Source organism: Pygoscelis adeliae, unplaced genomic scaffold (genome assembly GCF_000699105.1).
Source record: "Pygoscelis adeliae isolate BGI_AS28 unplaced genomic scaffold, ASM69910v1 Scaffold108, whole genome shotgun sequence".
NCBI lineage: Eukaryota > Metazoa > Chordata > Aves > Sphenisciformes > Spheniscidae > Pygoscelis > Pygoscelis adeliae.
The window spans coordinates 6,775,159-6,794,960 of NW_008825498.1; the positions used below are offsets into that span (position 1 = coordinate 6,775,159).

The window sequence follows — 19,802 nt, forward strand, 5'->3', positions numbered from 1 at the left end:
TTCCCCCAGCTTTATATGCTGAGCATGACGTCATATGGTGTGGAATATCCCTTTGGTCAGTTTGGGTCAGCTGTCCTGGCTGTGTCCCCTCCCAGCTTCTTGTGCACTCACTGGTGGGGTGGGGTGAGAAGCAGAAAAGGCCTTGACTCTGTATAGGCACTGCTCAGCAGTAATGGAAACATCCCTGTGTTATCAACATTGTTTTCAGCACAAATCCAAAACATAGTTCCATGCTAGCTACTAGGAAGAAAATTAACTCTATCCCAGCCAAAACCAGCACATATGTCTATTTATACACTGGACCATTCTAGTATGTCTATGTCTCCTGTACTGGGAAGCCCAGAACTGGACACAGCACTCCCAGTGTGTCTCACCAGGGCTGAGCAAAGGTGAAGGATCACCTCTCCTGATCTGCTGGAAATGCTCTGCCTAATGGAGCTCAGGAGGCTGTTGGTCTTTTTTGCCATGAGGGCACATTGCTGGCTCACAGTCAGCTTGTTCTCCAGGACCCGCAGGTCCTTTCCTACGAAGCTGCTTTCCAGCTATCCAGCCCCCAGTCTGTACTGGTGCCTGGGGTTGTTCTTCCCTAGGAGCAGGACTTTGCATTCCCCTTTGTCAAATTTCATGAAGTTCCAGTTTGCTGGTTTCTTAAGTCTGTTGAGGTCCCTCTGAATGGCAGCATAACCCTCTGGTGTATCAGCCACTCCTCCCAGTTTTGTATTGTCTGCAAACTTGGTGAGGGTACACTCTGTCCCATCATCCAGGTCAGTAATGAACATGTGAAACAGTTTTCGACCCACCATCGACCCTGGGGCACTAGTGATTGGCCTCCAGCTGGGTTTTGTGCACAACCATTTGAGCCTAAGCAGTTCAGCCAGTTTTCAGTCCAACTCACTGATCGCTTATCTAGCCTGTACTTCATGAGGACGTTATGGGAGACAGTGCCAAAAGCCTTACTAAATTTGAGATAAACAACATCCAGTACTCTCCCCTCACCCACTGAGCCAGTCATCTCATCGTACAGGGCTATCAGACTGGTCAGGCATGATTTCCCCTTCATAAATCTATGCAGCACGAAGTCCAGCGGGAGGCCAGTCACCAGTGGAGTACCCCAGGGGTCACAGCTGAATAAAATACTGTTTAACTTCTTCATTACATACCAGGATGATGGGACAAAGTGTACCCTCAGCAAGTTGTCAGAGGATACAAAACTGGGAGGAGTAGTTGAGACAACACATGGGTGTGCCGCCATTCAGAGAGACCTCAACAGGGTAGACAAATGGACAAACAGCAACCTCATGAAGTTCAGCAAAGGGAAATGCATCTGGGGAGGAATAATCCCCTGCTCCGTTATGCTCCCAGGAATTGAGGTGAAGCTGACCAGCCTGTAGTTTCCTCGATGCTCCTACTAGCCCTCCTTGAAGACAGGAGTGACATTTGCTTTCTTCCAGTCCTCAGGAACCTTCCCCCATCACCACGACCTTTCAAAGATAATCAAGAACAGGCTCACAGTGACATCCTCCAGCTCCCTCAGCACTCATGGGTGCATCCCGTCAGGTCGTATAGACTTGTTTACATCCCGTTTATTTAAATATTCCCTAACCTGATCCTTCTCCACCAGGGGAAGTCTTCCTTGCTCCAGACCTTCCCATAGGTCTCAGGAGCATGGGATTGCTGAAGGCCAGTCTTACTAGTAAAGACCAAGACAATGAAGGCATCAAGTATCTCAGTCTTTTCAATGTCATCTATCACCAGGTTCCTACCCCATTCAGCAGTGGGCCTACATTTTTCCTAGTCTGTCTTTTGCTGTGGATACACCTGTGGAAGCCTTTTTTGTTGCCTTTCACATCCCTCCCAGGCGGGTTTTGGCTTTCCTGCATGATCAGACAATGTCTCTATATTCCCCCAAGTCACCTGTCCCAGCTTCCACCTCTGGTATGCTTCCTTTTTATGTTTAGTTTTTTTCAGAAGCTCCTTTTTCACACATGCGGACCCCCGCTACCTTGGCTTGATTTCCTCCTCATGGGGATGAACAATTCTTGAGTTTGGAGGAGGTGATCCTTGAACTTCACCCAGATGTCCTGGACCCCTCTCCTCTCCAGGGCCATCTGCCATGAGTTTCCTCTAAGCAGGTCCCTGAACATCCTAAAGTCTGCTCTCCTGAAGCCCAGGGTTGTGTTCCTGCTTTTTGCCTTGTTCCCTCTTTTCAGGATCCTGAACTCCACCTTCTCATGGCCACTCCCTTCACCTTGACCTTCACATCTCCAACCAGTCCTTCCATGTTTGTAAGTGTTAGGTCCAGCAGCCAACCTCTCATTGTTGGCTCTTTGATCACTTTTGTTAGGAGTTTGTCATCAATGCACTCCCCAAACCTGGATTGCTTGTACCTTGCTCTGCTGCTCCTCCGGCAGATATTGGGGTGGTTAAATTCCCCTGTGAAGACCAGAGTCTGCAAACATGAGGCTTCTTTCAGTTGTCTGCAGAAGACCTCATCTACTACTTTTTCCTGATCAGGGACTCTGTCGCAGACACCCACCACAGTGTTAGTCATGTTGGTCTGCCCTCTAGTCATGACCCACAAGCTCTCCACTGACTCTCATCTATCCAAAGGCAGAGCTCCATGTGTCCCCACTGCTCTCTGACTGTAAGGGTGACTCCACACCTTGCTGTCCCAGCCTGCCCTTCCTGAAGAGCCTGTATCCATCCATGGCAGCTCTCCAGTCCTGTGAGCTGTCCCACCGCGTCTCTCTGATCCCAGTGAGACTGCACACAGACCTCTAATTCCTCCTGTTTGCTCCCTGTCCAGCGTGCAATAGTGTACAGGCACTGTGGAGAGGCACCCAGCCATGCTCGTTTCCCAGAGGAGGTATGAGAGCTTCCCCCATCATGCTGTCCTGTAGGTACTCACTTGTTTACATGCATGTGCTTGAGGTAGGCACCTCTGAGCCCTGTCTGGTTAATTATGAGATCCCTCCTGCTCCCTCTGCACATTCTGTTTACCAGTAAGCAGAAGTTGCATTTTTTAAAAATTAATTTTCCATTCATTATATGATATCTGATCAGATAGGAAAATTGGACAGGAAAAATTGTTCAGGTTTGCCCCACACATAACATTTCATTTCTTCCAGGCTGATCAGGGCTGCTCCTGGTACCATCCTCTACCCCCTTCAAGTTCCGATAACGTAACAGTCCTTCACTGATTAAATAATATATAGTACCGAGATGGTGAATCGCAGAAAAATGCAGGAGGAAGTATTATTCCAATAAGAACAGCAGACACTTTTATTTGAGAACCTTTCCAGTATCCTTTTGGAGGAAACCTGTATCTCAGGCTGTATAGACAGGAACATACTTGCAGTGTGTGAAGATAAAAATATCTTCAATTGTATGAAGAATGATTCTTCTTGTGAAAAAAACAAGCATTGGAGTATGCAACAGACTAAGATGACTGGATGTTCAACAGAATTATTGAAAGAATTGGTGTGAGGTTTGAGCAATGAAAGGCAGTAAGGGCTGGGAAGTTGGGTTGCAATCCTGATTCTCAGATTTCTGAGTGTCCCTTCTCGCTCTGTAAAATGGCAAGGGTTTTCTACCAGTGTTAATCAGAAATTAGGAATCACAATATTCACATGGGGTAGGCAATTATTATCTTTCCTTGTTTTGCAGACATGGAAAAATGAAGTGTGAAGGTCAAGGGACTTCCTCAAAGTTACAAAACCAAACGCTGTGGTTGTGGCCGGTGCGCCTACCCTTAACCACAGCACCGTTCTTTCTCATTATTCCTCTGCTTCGAGGAGGGATGGTGCTTGAACTAGTTAGTGTTTGGATGGCATACTGATCGTCTGTGGCACTGCTTGCAGATTAATGCATACCGAGTGGATAGCTATACAAAAAAACTGCTACAGAATAAACGAGGGTATTTTCTTTTGTCTGTGATAAATATGAGTTGGCCCCTTTCAGTGAAAATAGGGTATGCTACCTTTCAGTGACTGTGAGGAGGGAGTGTGCGGTGGATAATCCCCTTTGTAAATTCACAGCCTATTTTGTCCCGCAGTAATTTATGAATGCAATCAATTCTCAAGTATTAATATTTTTTTGTAAAATTGAACACATGAATTTGTTTAAAAGTGTATGAATGTAGGCAGACACAGATTTGAGATATTTGCCAACCTAGAGTGCATTATGCATTTCTACTTATTTTTTATTTACCAATAAAGTCATCTAATTTGAATTAAATGCTAATTGTGATTGAGGGGAAAATGCTTTGAGACCTCTAGAGATCATACTGTCTCTTCCAAAGCAGTTTGGGGGAAATTGAATTCTTCATGCCTGAATATACATTAATATTCTTCAGCTGAACCTAGTTTCATTTGAAACTTTTCTTACTATTTCTAAAAGAGCAAGATGTCTCATTTATGCTGGAAGATAAGTGTGTTTACCTGCAGACAAGATAGAAATGGATTCTGTTTACCAGCAAAAAATCCCTGTGGATCTTACCACAGCCACTAATGTGAGAAATACTGCCATGTATGCAGACACACAGCATTACATTACAGGCCTCTCTTCTCAAAGGGATGGTGGGTTTTGTGGGGAAAGAGTACAGTTGTTTATCATCTTCATTTTTACATTTTGCTGGCTGTAAATGCCCTGGGTGTCCTAGGGAGACGTGTCCAGTCACGCTGCCAGGCCATCTCCCTCTCAGTCCTCCTGCAGTAACATTTGAAGCCAGGGACAATTTTAGCCAATTTTGACACAGTTATAAGAGAAGAGCTTGGTGATGTGAAGAGTGGTGGCTGGTCAGAGGGGAAATTTTGTCCTTGCTGGGGAAAAGGCAGTCATTGGTATCCCAGCTCCATATCCATTTCAGGAGAGGGCAGAGGGCTGACCAGCAAGCATGAATGCAGGTGGTGAGCCGCCGCATTGCCCACTGCTGCCAGTTGGGTACGGGCAGGGACTGGAAGTGCTGGCCAGGGAGAGATGGGATGGGGAAACATGATTGAAACTCCTCCAAAACTAGGCTACCACTTGTGTCGCTGCTTGTAAGAACAGCTTGTTTGTAGCTTGACATTTGCAGCTGAAGTAATTCCTTTAAAGTAATTGAGGAAAGGATTTGGTACCCAACTCTAAACCTTTTGGGGTTAGAATCACATTGTTTCCCCATATAACACATGCTCTTTGCCTCGTTTTTGTTCCAAATATCTTAATGGGCATCCAAGCTCCACATTTGGCTACTCAGAACAAACATCTAAGCAACTATTTAAGTAGCTATATCTTCATTGTAGTTCGGGGGGGCAGGTTTGGAAGGAAACCAAAGTGCCTAAATTCAACTCAAGTCCAGATCTGCGACAACCTCTGCTCATTTATCACCTCACAGAGGAGGCAGCTGAGCCTCGTAGGCTTGTTCCTCTGCAGGTACAGGTGTGCCCCAGTGTTGGCAGGACTGATCCAACCCGGGCAATTCTTACCTCAGTGTAGTGGGAACCCAGAAATGGCCATCTCACCAGGAAAGTTCACACCTGCCAGATTGGACCACATGAGGTACAGGTATGCCGGGCGGTCTTCTTAACATGGTGTTGGGAGATCTGTGAAAAATAAGTCAGTGATTCCCCGAAATAGGGAAGTCCAGGTTCATTTTCTTCCTCTGCCCAAGCAGATTCAGGCCTACAACTTCTGCTACCTATAAGACCCATGTTATATCCCTCCTGTATATAAAAGTGAACTAGAGAGAGAGAGGCTCATCTGATGTCTGGTGGTTACAGCACTCCCTGGAAAACGGGACCCAGGGTTTCAGTCCCAGCATGCAGGGTTAGTTAACCTCCAGGGTTAATCCCCAGCAGTTAGATCACCCTCCTGGGAAACATGTCTACTCATGCAGACGGGGCAGCAGGGTGGGTGTTGATCAGCAAGTGCCAAGACATGGTCCCTAATACCTCTGGATAAAAAGATGTTGGTGTCTAGCCTCAGGCATCAGCCCTTGTCTTTAGAGAGGAAAATAGATGTTGTTTAAAATATGAAAAGTGCTCAGAAATGCCTGCCTGGCTTGAGTTGTGAACATGCAAGAGGCATTATTTGTCTTCTTCTTTATAAAATGACTGTGTGTATGAATTACCATGCACCTGGAAGTAACGATTTTGAGAATTGCATTTGTCAACAGAGGGAACTGTTTAGGTTATTTGACTTGCTTCTGTGCTTTAACGTATGAAAAAGTAGGCACATTAACATTATTTAATGAACTCAAATAAGAGACCAATATGTAATATATAGAGATTACCTGAAAGTGTCATCTTCAGATTTAAACTCTCTGTATACATATAGTAAACCTACCAGTCAGTGGAACCCGAGAGTCTTTTTCTAATATTCTTCTTCATAAAATGAGTATTGCATGCTTAGTTTGAGTCCATTTTGAATTTCAGGTTGTTTAAGCTGCTTTACTATGACATTGTTCTGTACAGAAATAAGAGTGAGTGCAAATTAAGATTTCTGGCCACTGAATGCAGTGACTGACTTAGGTTTTATTAATGGAGTATATGCAGAAGAAGAGGACTGAGCTCATAACTAAATGCTGTTTGAGCATACTGGTTTACCTGTACCCAAAATGAGTGCGACTGCATAGGAAGGAGGTTGGGCTAAATATGGCCAAGTGTTTGGTCCACGATCTGAAAGTTGCCTTTTATTAACAGTGCATCCGAGCTACACATCTAGAGACAAGCACTCCATGCAAACTGGATGCAGGCTCTGTCCAAACAAGCTGTCTGGGCTGCAATGGGTCTGTGCTTATTTACAAGTCTGTAAGTTACACTGCAAATAACCAGCCCCATGAAACTGTTGTCAGAAAGCTAGAGAAGCAGCATCAGCATCGCACTACCCAGAAGCCAATTTATCATTACCCTAGATCGACCTCGACAATGATTTCTTTATTAGTAATAAGGGGGTGGGGTACTTGTTTTTATTTTCAGTGTTTGGTTGCAGTTATCTTGGTGAATCTTTCATCTGTCACGCTTCTGATAATAATAGCTACCTTATTGGTACCTTTTCTATTAACTGTGCCTTGATCTTTCTTATCCTTCCCATTCTGAGCATGTTTTGGAGAAACCAAATATTTTGACTGTGAGGGCGGAAACAGGAGGGAGTTAATTCCAGATTTGAACAAGAATTGGCAAGTAAAATTAGAGATTAATTTCCTACATCCAAGTTGCTGACCATATGAATCAGCTTGTGGAAGTGGCTTGTGCAGACTGTCTTGGCTCATTAGCATGGGTGACTTCGTGCTTTCTGTACATGAAGGCAGGGGGCAGGGAGAGGAGGGTGCAAAGCCAGGAGTCGTGTATCTGTGAGGGTCTCAGGCAAAGACAAATGGGTTCCTCCTGTCCCCTCATTAAATGGGGGTGGAACTACTACTATAATCCTGGTAATGCTACTGTTACCTTACCCCATTGGGCCTCTCCACTTTCCCTATTGCCTGTGGGCCTGGGTTGTTCTCTTCCAAAACCAGCTCTGGACTGGTGTTCTCCTTTCAAATTTTTCCACACCAGCTCATTCACTGACACTTGGCCACACCGCATTAAAAAAAAAAAAATATCAAAAAAACTCTGCCCTTTCCTTCTTCACTTGCTTTGTCTGTGCCCTTGTCATAACTCCAAGTCACCCTGCAGTGAGATGCCGAACTTTCTGCTAACAGATTCAAGGGGCAATAGTCACTGATTCACAAAGCTGTGTTTTGAAAAGCAGTATTTAAAATGACTGGTATCTTGTTAATTAAAATTTACCTGCAGTATTTTTTTTTTCCTACGATGATCAGTTATTCTCATTGGTGTCTGGCTTGGTGTTCACAACCTAATTGTATTTCAGCTACAAACTGTAAAGTTTGCCTCTTAGTCTCTGCAGGAAGCTCTGAGCACCTCGTATACTCGTTTCTTTTTTCTTTTTTTCTCCCCAACTCGTTTAGTAATCTTAGAGATGCTTGGTACATGTGTTTTAGGGATACATATCTCATAGGAAAATGTGGTGTCTGTTACAGTAATGTTTTGCCTGTCAGGACTGATGGCTCCACATACAAAATATTTCTAGATCTTAATCCAGAGGAAAGATAAGCATGCTGCTATTTTGTGGGTTTTTTGAGAGCTTTAGGGGCAGAAAGAACTATGAAAGTTCAAAGCACAGTTGTTTCATTCTTCCTCTTCCATAATGGAATTGTGCATGACCCACAAGGTATTTCTGACAGAAGTACCTCCGCTAAACTTGCAGTGTTCACAAGGAATACATATGTCAACTCCGGCTTGTGAGGAATGTAGCAGTGGTGATTTGCCCTGAATAAATTAGATAAGCCAAAAATTCATTACTCCACTGGGAGGTGAGGGGTTAGTGGTGCCTATCTCTGAAGCAGCTGTTTTAAGCACAAGTGATGGATCAAGAGGTTTATCTCCACTGCACAGAAGGTGAAGCACCTCATCAGCAAATACTTCCTGTCACTTGTGGCCGGCCTGGATAGTCTCTCCATTGGGAGCTCCTGTAGGGATTTGTTTAGCTCACCAGCATTACACTACACAGCTGCTATGATATGAGAAAGTTGTGAGCATATTTACATGTTAGCTCAGGTAGCATAGTAGTAGAGGAGCCTGGCCATTCTGAATTATGCTTTGCAAATAGTCTTCTAGCACAAAAAAAGTTAAGGATAATTCCTTCTTTTGGCAGGCTTAAGAAAACTTGCACGTACATGTGTAAGTATAGTTCTACATGTTTTTACAGCTAAAGTGAGGTAGTAATAGCTCCAGGCTTCACTGGCTTGCTGAAAATAGGAGTCGTGCAAGCTTTTCCTCATATTTCAACTACTTATCAATTCTGAGCCATCTGCCACAATCGTGGACCTCTGCTGAAGAAATCCTTCTAACTGTGCCCAATTATGTGAAAAACTTGATATTTTAAACAAATGAGGTTTAGGCTGAAACTATATATTACCTTTTCAAAGACTCAAATGTACCTACAATCCAAGTAAGAGGATGTTTGTTTTATAGCCCTCCAGTATTCAAGTTGCCTTCATCTAAATACCTAAATTAAGAGACTGATCTCCATGTGCTCCCTCATCAATACAGAATCAGAGAGTGAATCGGAAAATGAACCTTGTCTCAGAAGAGCCTTTCTCTGTCTGTTTTCTACAGAGATACCCTAGGTAAACGAGTAAGGTCTTGAAATTACATGGTCATCATAATACAATCCTCACATAAGAAGCAATATAAAGAAATACAATTATACAGTGAAATAAAGTATCTAGTGCTCTCAGTTCATGCTGAACTTCAGCACTGCCGAACACATCTAGTACGAAAGGACTGGGATGTAAGCAAAGATACAATATACTCCAAGCATGTATTTCAAACTGCTATCATTTCATCACTGGGGGGCCTTTGCTGCTTCTTCTAAGTAAGTTTCTGTGAGTATGTACTGCAGAACCACTGCCTGGGTTGATCAGAAAACACAAATGCTCTGTCCTTCTAAGTAACCGTCTTTCATAAGTTTCATCTGAAAAAATAATATTTCAACCTGTTCTTGTCTCGGGGAATTACGTTTTTATCATCTTTGAATATCCATGTGTTTGCAGAGCACCCATATTAGCTATTTAGTATAATAGTGTTGAGAGGGTCCTCAGGGCACTCAAATCTGCAACAGTCAAGGGCAAGCCACAGTAAAAAGCAGAGCACAGTAGGCTCCCAGGTGATTCATGCAGTTGCTCCGAAGAAGCATCTTAGAGGACTATTTCAGGAAGCATGTTTTAGGACAGGAGACATATTAGCTAGATGTTGAGAACCAAACCATACATTACTAATACTTACAACGTAACTATCTGGCAGCACAGAAAAGCATGATAAAACAGAGTATTTCTTTCCTCCACTGCTCTTTGTCCTATGTTTTCTGTTGGGTTCACTTAATTTTATTATTCTTGTTAGTAAAAATGAAGATCCAGCACTAAAGCATTTAGGGAACACAGCATTGTCTGCACTGCAAGCCGTTAAATCTTTGTAAATCAGCCCTAGAATATCATCCTTTCCAATACATCATTATCTTTTTGCATGGCGGGTTGCTCTAATTGCAAACTGTCTAGATGAAATCCCACCCGTGCATTGTAAAACCACCACAAAGCGTAATTGGATGAGTCTTAACCGTTCTTGGCAGTAGTCAATCTCTTCTACCCCAGTGGCTTGTGAAGGTATTAAAGGAAAGGACAGCTTCAATGTGTGTAAAAGAAGGTATTGGCTACTTATTTTTACAGTGAGGAGAAATCCTTTTGTGGATGGGGAGGAGCGGGGAATCTCCAGCAATAAAAATGTCAAAAAAAATCCATGAACCCATTAATGACTCAAAAATGCCTTTTGTTTCAGCAGCTTTGCTGAGTTGCCTGCCAGTAGCCAAACACCACACTAACACTCTGTTAAATTCCTTTTTTCCTTGTATTTAAACTAATTTTTAAATCTGTCTTCGGTTCCTGCCTAGGTAAAGGGAGACAGAGGCATTGTGCATACTTTTCTAAATTGGACTCATGGCCATTTCTTAATTTCCTTTCAAATGTGTTAATGCAAACAGAGAACAAGGCACTCTGCATAATTATAGGCAAGGGTGCAACACTTCACTGGATTTTAATTCTCAGATGAAATGTACACAACCTGCTGCATACGTTGTCAGCATGTCTCAAGGACAGCCTTGCATCTATCCAAGGTGACCGTGGAGTTCATCTCCCATGGTAGGCAGCTGGTTCCCAAACTTAGCAGCTCTTTGGAAGGCCATGAATGGCCATCCTACACTCGGACACTTGGCTCAAAGAGTTTGGTAAGGACTGTTTGCACAGGAAGATCTGAATCCAGAGTTAGTGACTGATATGGGATTACCTGCGTGCTGCCTGTTGTTGGCGTATGTTCAGGCGTTTTCCAAAATAATGGTGCTCAGCAGCTTGTGGGGTGGAGTGTTAGGAACGTAGATATAATGGACAAGGTTTTTTTAAAGAAGTGTTTATTGCTTTTGGAAGTTTCTTCTTTTCCTGTTCCCGCTGTAAAAAAAATCAACATAACATGGAGATGTTCAGATCTTTAAAGTGTCATAAAGCGGGCATTGAAAAGTCACTGGCACCAAGAGGAAGCCAAAGAAGGCACCTCACTGTGTAAGCCTACTATCATAAAACATTAGAATCCTTTCAGATTGCTTTCAAAATGGCTTTCAGCTCTCTCAGGCACATAAGAGTGGTAGCAGCTAAATATCCCTGACTGTCAAGTAGTTTTGCTTAAGAAGTACAGCACTATCTATTCAACGATTTCTGTTAGCTTCCCAGGAAAACTTTCTAGTTAAACATTTCTCATCAAAAGTAAAGCTTGATTCATCCCTTCATTCATCTCACCTTTACTAACTACTAACCTAGTTACTCAGGCAAATGTATAGGAAGGTTTGATCTCCTTTTTTTTTTGAGTTGGAAAACTTCTGTGGCAATGTAACAGCCATTTATGCCTGTGAAAATTATCACCGTCCATTCCCATTTTTAGATAAAGGAAGTTACAGCCAGCATTTACTGCAAGCACACTATCCCTTGTGGAGCTTATAATAACATTTATTAGCCAATACTGTTGTATTCACTACGGGATATGTGTCTCAATGAGAAGGGGAAGTGGAGAGGGGAAGCAACTAATAGAATTTTACATATTTAGATAATTTTTTTGTCCTCAGAACTTCCCGTGTCATTGTTTTTCCCCTAGGTCTTTTTTTTTTTTTCCTTCTGTTTGGGGCTTTTTTTTCCTGATAGATTCTTTCTTCTTTTGCCTCATCTCGCTTGGAGGGAGCCCCTTTCAAGTGACTCCCACTGTGCATATGTTGTTCCTTTAGGGTGTTACCTGAGACTTCTCTGAATAGTTCTGCCCATCCTTCTCTGAAGTCTTTAATCCCATGAAAAATCCTTCAATAGTGGATCCTACAGCTGCATTCACAGTTTCTGAGACTGAAATGCAATCCTCTTCTGGTATCTCCTTGGGTTATCCCCTGAGGTTGGTCCTGGATCCCAAGCGGACTGTTTGAAATGGAACAAAATCAAGACCACACACCTTTCAGGCTGTCCTTTTGCCTCCTGGCCTGGTGGAACCGAGGCATCTTCCACTAGTTCAGGATGGCAGGCTGAATTCAGAAGGCTGAACTTTCCTCTGAAGTGTAGGGCTCATTTTAGTGGCTTTAGTTTGAAATTCAGATGGTTTAAGTGTCTTGGCACTGAAATATCTCCTGAAATAGACTGCTAAATTCAGATTACATGCCATAGGAAGTCATGAGGTACTGCTTCCCTCTCTTGAATTTTCTCTGCATTGGGGAACACCAGTACAGTCATGTATCACTGGAGACTGTCTTCTAAATTACAAAATTACCCAGAGCTGCACCGATGAGTTTACAATCTTTGGTTACTTTAGCATTGTAGTATAACTTTATTCCTACTTCTGTTGAGCCTGGTATTGTGTGGTTGATTTCTGTGTATCCCATATTTTTCATTTTCACCTTTTTAAGTTCCAGGTTTTCCTTTTAAAGTCAAAGCATTTAATTTATTTGTAAGTCTGTGGTTCTGCAGTAGCACTTGTAAGTTGCCATTCACTGTGATGATGAAATTCCCATTAGGCTCATAGTCATCCCTGTTTTACTACTAGTACTACCTTCTGTTATTACACGCTAACTATGCTCCTGAATTCTTTCCGTCCTAGGGCAGAAGGGATAAATCTCTAGGCACATGTGTTTCATTTGTTTTAAAGAATGAAATATTAGACAACAGAATTAAAAAAACCAAATGATTCTAGAAAAACTGACCATGTCAACCTGAAAGAATTCAGGTAGCCTTTTGCATCTCTGAAAACACCAACATGCGCTCTCTCACAGATGTACAAGTCCTGCATGGCTCTGTTCTTCTATTTGCTTTCACCAATACAAAAATAATTTTACTCAGTTCAGTGAAAACAAAGACCTGATCGTCAGTGGTTTGCAGCAATACAGAATAGCCTGATCCCCTGTTTTTTTTTTCATTGGAAATTATTACACTGCAAGATAGGCTAACTTTTCTTGGAACTGCTTATTTTTCCATAGGCTTTGTTTCAAACTGGAATTCAAATTGTGTTCCATGCATTACCATTTCTTACATTATTCCTCTGAATTTTTAACAGCCTTATTTGAGTCAGCCTATGAACTTTCCCATCCCCCCAAATCCACACTTATGGTCTGCCAGTCCACAAACCAAGTTTCCAGTAAATGTTTAATCGGTTTATGGCAGAAGAGTCTTTTTTTGTAGGTTTCCAAAAAAGTTAGACTTATGAAAGCAGTCAGGCAATCTGTGCATGTGCGTCCATCTAACCGTTTGGCTATCTGCTATTTGCAACAGGACGTTTAAAAACCTGTTGACCAGCATTCCCCCTCTCCAGAAGTGTAATGACAATAGGCAGCTGTATGGATGTCCCAATGCAGCAGGCTCGCCTACTGACAGGAGAAAAAAACTACAAGCTTTAGTAGACACACAAGAATCCACTCAGGAATGAGAAAGCAGAAATACCCAAACTGCAAGAAACTCTTCAGTCAACTTGCATGATACAAGACCCTGAAGAATTTGACAGCAAAACACAGATCCGAGCTTTGCTGTTTCTGCAGCTTGTGGATTGCATCGTGGCTGGGGACATTAAAAGAGATGTTTGGGAGGAAAGTCTCATCTTTTCACATTCTTTGCAGGGTCACTAGTTGATGTTTAGTTAGTTGATGTCATTAATGTTGATGTTTAAATAAGTCAGATGGAATCGGCTCTAAAGGCACCTATTTTGCCCTATCAGCTGTGAAAGCAGCTAGCTCAGATTCAGGCATCTGTGTTGCAAACAGCTCTATGTGCATGCAGTCCAACGCATCCCACTTCCATGATCTATCTGTAGGGGGACAGGAATAGGACCTTTTTGGAGGGAGGATTTTGTCTGTCACTACATGCCGCTCAAACCCACTGATGTCAGCTATTTAGGAGCCCTAGGTTCGTCCCTCACCACCACTGGGGGACAAGGTCTGCTCCAAGTCACAGAGGTGGAAGCAGATCCAGCAGCTGTTAGCGTGACTGTGCCAGTGCGCTCTGGAGAGCTGTTAGCAGCCGTGCAACTTAACCAGTGCTGTCGCGGGGGAAAATGTGTTCAGTAGAGAAGAGCACCTGGCCACCCCTACCAGGACTATCAGCCTCCCTGTGTGAACCTCTTCTGATTTCTTAAAAGGTGTGGCTTAAGCTATTTATTTTTGTAGGAAGACCTACAGTGCACTAACAGGTAAGCTTCAGAAGCATGTACTTCAGTAATTAGCCCAGCTTGTTGTTAAATTAGATGTATCGACCAAGTGGTTCAAAAGAGACTTTGTAGTACTAAAGGTGGCTTGGTCGCGAGCATGCACCGCCATCCTTGCTGCTGTTGCAATGTGAATGGGCTGGGCTGGGCTGTCGCTGTATTGTAAGCTCTGCTTCTTTCCATGTTTGCAGGATTTCACACTCCCACCTCCGGGGACGCCGAGGAGAGCAGCATGGAGCAGGAGCGCTCCTCCTGGCCTCAGTAAGCATGAGATGGCCATCTCGGGTGGCAGGCACTGGTGGGGCAAGGCTGACCCTTTTGGTGTGGTGGCTGCATCCGTGGTGAGCCAACTGTCTGACCAGCAGAAGGTGAGCGAGTCGCCTCTTAGCCAGTTCAGAGGGGTGTATTTACCTCCTGCACTGCACCCTTTGAACAAGACATTAGTCAAGGGTGGCAAGTGGAAGGATGTGGATCGCACCCAGGAAAAGCGCAGGTCCTTCCTGCATGACTTCTGTAAGAAATACAACAGCAAAAAGAAGCTGCAAACCCACCTCGTGCACCTAGTGTCAAGAATTTACGTGGAGGACAGGCACAAGGTCCTGTACTGTGAAGTGCCAAAAGCAGGCTGCTCCAATTGGAAAAGGGTCCTCATGGTGCTCAATGGACTCGCCGGATCAGCACAAAACATTTCCCATGACGACGTGCACTATGGAAAGCATCTAAGGAAACTGGACAGTTATGACCTAAAAGGGATATACACACGCTTGAACATGTACACCAAGACTATATTTGTACGTGATCCTATGGAAAGACTGGTATCTGCCTTCAGGGATAAGTTTGAACATCCAAACAGCTATTACCATCCAGTATTTGGGAAGGCAATAATTAAGAAGTATAGACATAATGCAAATGAAGAGGCATTGAAAACAGGATCGGGAGTTAAGTTCAAGGAATTTATCCAATATTTGCTAGATTCCCATCGCCCAGTAGGAATGGACATTCATTGGGAGCAAGTCAGTAAGCTCTGCTATCCCTGCCTCATCAACTATGATTTTATAGGAAAGTTTGAAACCCTGGAAGAAGACGCCAATTACTTTTTGCAGCTGGTAGGTGCTCCAGCCGAACTGAAGTTTCCTAAATTCAAAGACAGACATTCCTCTGATGAGAGAACAAGTGCAGAAGTAGTGAGGCAATACTTAAAGGAATTGTCTAAGGAGGAGAGACAGCTGACCTACGACTTCTATTACTTGGATTACTTAATGTTCAATTATACATCGCCAATTGTATAGCACCAGAATAGCTTCAGGCTTCTATTAGATATTTATCATTTTGAGATTCAAAACAACTACTCTGATGTTAGCCCCGAAAGGAAACAAAGTTACTGTCTTGACTTAGTGGGGATTTTATAAGCTAGAGTGACATCAACTGACATTAATTTATAGGAGAATGCACAAAAAAAAGACCTGGAAACAGCATAAATTGCACTAAAATGCCTGAAAAAGCTGCTTTTACCATTATGGATTATACTGTGGAAGCAGTAGCGCAGCCAGCTGTTGCATTAGCTTACCTAATATTCTTTTAATAGTTTAAGAAAAAAGCATTCAGAGTAGCATGATTCTTTTTTTGTGTGTCTGCTTTAGAAATTGTTTTTGAAACTATTTTTGAATGTATTTTTTACTTTCTGTCACTTATTAATAAAGAAGCATTGACTAATGTTCTAAAATGTTTGCAGCATTCTCAGTCGCAAGGCTTGGTTGTTTGATTACCATTAGACTGTATCTGGTTTTAGACCTGATTGTTTTTTATTGAAGGATGCTCTTGAATCCAAATGGAGAAAACTACAAATAACACAGCAGCTCAACTGCTGAGCAGAGTAAATTTGGGTAAGCCTGTGACCTGAAGTCCCAGTCCACTACCCCATTTTGATTGATGCACTAGAGTTGACAAACATGACCCTCCTTTCAGAGAACTGCCACATACATTAAAATTAACATTTTAATTTACAGTGGAGTCAACCACAGGATGGATACTGTGGTCCCAATATTCAAGATAGTCTTCATCTTTGGTGATAGGGCAAAGTCTTAGAGTGGTAGCTATGGGACATTATAAGGTCTGTCCTGAGAAGCAACTTCATTGCAACCGGTGTGACCGCTCTTGGTCTGCCAGTGTCCTATCATCAGCCCAGCTCCCAGCAATTTATTACACAGAAGGTGTGTATGCCCATTGCCTCCCAAACCCATGGACTGGTTTTGTCCCCAGAGCTTCCTGAAGTCACCTGTGTTTTGCTGTCCTTCATGCCTTGTCAGCAGCCAGCAAACCCCAGGGATGGGGTGGATGCTGCAGTGTTACGTGGTGGGATGGGTATTGGTGATTCGTCGTAGAGGCAGTTGTGTCCAGAGTCCCACAGTCCTACTTATAAAAGGAAGAGGTACCTTCTCTCCTCCTCTTCCCTCTCCTTCCTCAAGTTCTGTCTGACCAATGCATGCGGTTGTTCCTGCAACCCGCAGTTGCACGTGGCATTGTACAATGGGTGGCCAGGGTGTCCCAGGAGGAGGAGAAATGGATAGGGAGAAATCCCTATGTGCTTCCAAAATAAAGATGACACTGATGACGCCTATTCTTTGCTTCCTGGAGTGGTTTGGGGCATCTTGCTCCAGTGTCTTGATATAGCAAGATGTAGAATAAGGAAACAGCCTGGCGGGAAACTGATGCAAGTAAAATGTGCTTTTCGTCTGTTCCCAACCACTGTTCACACCTAGCGCTATTGCTGTCCTTTCCCTCATCTCAGGCAAATGCACTGCGTCCGTCCTTCCACAGGAGTAATTGTGGGTCCCTGCTGAAAGGAGAGACCATTTTCTACGTACCCTTGCTGCTTGTTTCTCCCTCAGTTTTCTCCTCAGAAGAGGAAAAAAGCCACCTCCAGACTCCGCAGTGCCAGTGCGTAACTGAGCAGGCTCTGCACGTCTCTCCTCGCGGCAGGATGAGCCGCTCCGAGGGGGAAAGGTAAAAGCATACTGGGCAGCCCAAGTCGGAGGTGGTGCTGTATGTGACTAGCAGCACCCGTAGCTGAAGCCAGCCTGTTCCCTGGGGCTCTGGAGCGAAGAGGAGAAGAAGGAAAAAGCCCACAAGCCATCATCACCATGAGGTGTGGAAAGGTGCAGGTGTTCAGCGCCGACAAGGTGCAGGGATGCCTTGGACAGGTAAACGCACACACTGTTACTTTGTGAGCTGTTGCTGTGCCTAGACAGACCCAGAAGTGTTTGGGACAGGATATCCAACCATTGAACTGCCCCGATGCATGGCTTTCCTCAGGTGAGCAATGTGTCCCTAAATCTCCCCCTTTAGACTCAAGACAGTGTCTGACTCCCACCTTCCCTGGCAGAAATCCCTCCTGATTTTCCTGTGGGCTCCATCCCAGAGCACGGAGTGCCGGAGCTGCACTGCTCTGCCCAGGGCACCATGGGGAGCACAGCTGCCCCACGGCCAAGGGCTCAGGCCCTGGGACACCATGCTGGAGAGCTGGTTCCTTGCAGGCACTGTCATGCCGCACACCAGTACACTGCCACTCCAGTGTTGTGCACCATGCTGGTTAATGGCTGTTATTGAGCTCCCATGTGTCTTTACCCAGCACAATTTTTTTTTTGGGGGGGCCGTGCACTTTCATGACTGTTGCTCTCAAGTGGGACTATGCATAAGGTCATTAAAGAGCAGCTCCTGCCAGAGTTTTGATTTTGTGTCATCCAACCTCCTAACTCATGTGAAAACTGCCTTAGATTTCACTTGGATTTGACCTTGGTGTAAAAAGCATCTGCTCCACGGATGCAGCAGAGCTCACTAGATCCTCTGCTCTTGTAAGTATTGATTCTCACCTCAAATCCTGAATGAATCTCTCTTGCCTTGTAGGGAGGCCGTTGAAGATGTTAAATAAAAAAATAAATGTACACCAACCTTTGGATGTCTATATATTTGCTTTGTCTTGTCTGTTGTGGATGTGTATTAATTAATTGTTAATTTACAGACAAAAAAAATATCTCATGTGCCAGTATTTTCCAAAAAACATGAGGAAAAAGGTTTAACATGCTAATAAAGAATGGAGACCAATTTATATATGAGTTTTGTATGAATTCTTTAATTCAGAGAAATAAATAGTAGTAAATGACAAAGTCTCTGAAGAACTTAAGCTTCACCTTGAGCTTGCTTTAGTGACAAACTTTCAGCCTATCTGATCAAGCAATGACAGAGATTTGGGGGTGGGGGGATGTAATTGTTTTGAAAAAGCTGTACAGTCTCATAAGATTTCATCTACTAACTGGTCTTAGATAAAGCTATTGTTTGAGTCAGGGGAGGGTGAAAGAAGTTATTAGCAAATGTTTGGCTTCTGCAAATGAGAGGGAAAATGACATTGATTTGCATGCATCTGTGGACATCGACATCAGGTCCCTGGATTGTCATCTTGAAAATCTGGTACGGTTTGCATTTGTGATTTAAAAGGGGAGGACACTACTTAAGGCTTTTAAAGCATGTATGTGCACAGAAGCATAATTGTTTTAGCCGCACTGTTGTTCTATGGCTCTGGTGAAAGTAATTTAACTTCTTTGTATGCTCAACTTCAAATTTCATAGCCCCTAACTGCACTTAAAAATTCATTTTTTGAAAATCTAACCCAGACTTTTGTAAAGAAGAGCCTCTCCATAGTCATCTTCAGCGACCTAAGGGATTCAGATGATCTCAGTAGCAGAATCTAGATTGTACTTTGCCTCATTAACCACATTTTGAAAATCACCAGCCTGCTTTGCCAGGAATTAAGTTACATGATTTAAAATTAACATAAGAGTTTAGCATAATTGAAGTGGGACTGTGATATCTGACTTATGGGATTATAAAGGCATAATTTGCAGCTTAAAAAATAACCTCTATTTTCAAAAGTAAATTTTAAAAGGTCAAAGTGTGATGTTGGGTTGTAACTTGGCTTATGTTTTGTAAGACTGCTAGGCAAAAACAAAAACTGAAGGTCATCTGCTATAACTAGTGTAAAATCCCACCTCCACAACTGTGCACAGATGTTTGTTTTACTCAGAAAATGATATTGAACGTATGCAGAAGAGGAATGAAAATACACGCCACAACATTTGGTGCAATTACACTTACACTAAAGATCAGCTGCAGCATGCAGCGCCTCTTTTGAGGGCTTCATTACAGTAAATGCTTTTTAGTTATGAACATTTCTTCATTTGAAGATCTCTAAGCACTTCTCTAATGCAGGTCTGTTGTCAGGGCAAGTCAAATGTGCTGTAAAGGCATTACAGCGAGTCCATGGGAGGGCTGGAGCTGGAGGAGAGTTCTCCCTTGGCTCATTTGTCTCTTCCAAACACCTGACAGTTGTGCTTCCCTCCTGAAACAAAAAATTCGTTTTTGCAAAATAATGTTCCATATTTGTCTTTCTTCTAAAATGAATCAGTATTAAGTAAAATTAAATTATTTTATTTAATAATACAAATA

General features: G+C 43.2%; 1 protein-coding gene across 1 annotated transcript in view; it reads left to right on the top strand.

Annotated features, from left to right (window-relative positions):
• The window catches only part of CHST9 (carbohydrate (N-acetylgalactosamine 4-0) sulfotransferase 9), a 92,284-nt gene extending 76,528 nt beyond the window's left edge, over positions 1 to 15,756 (top strand). Inside the window, exon 5 of the mRNA XM_009331435.1 lies at positions 14,495 to 15,756. Coding sequence (XP_009329710.1) covers positions 14,495 to 15,592 — 1,098 coding nt within the window. The 3' untranslated portion in view covers positions 15,593 to 15,756. The remainder of the gene's footprint in view (positions 1 to 14,494) is intronic.
• The last annotated feature ends 4,046 nt before the right edge of the window (positions 15,757 to 19,802 follow it).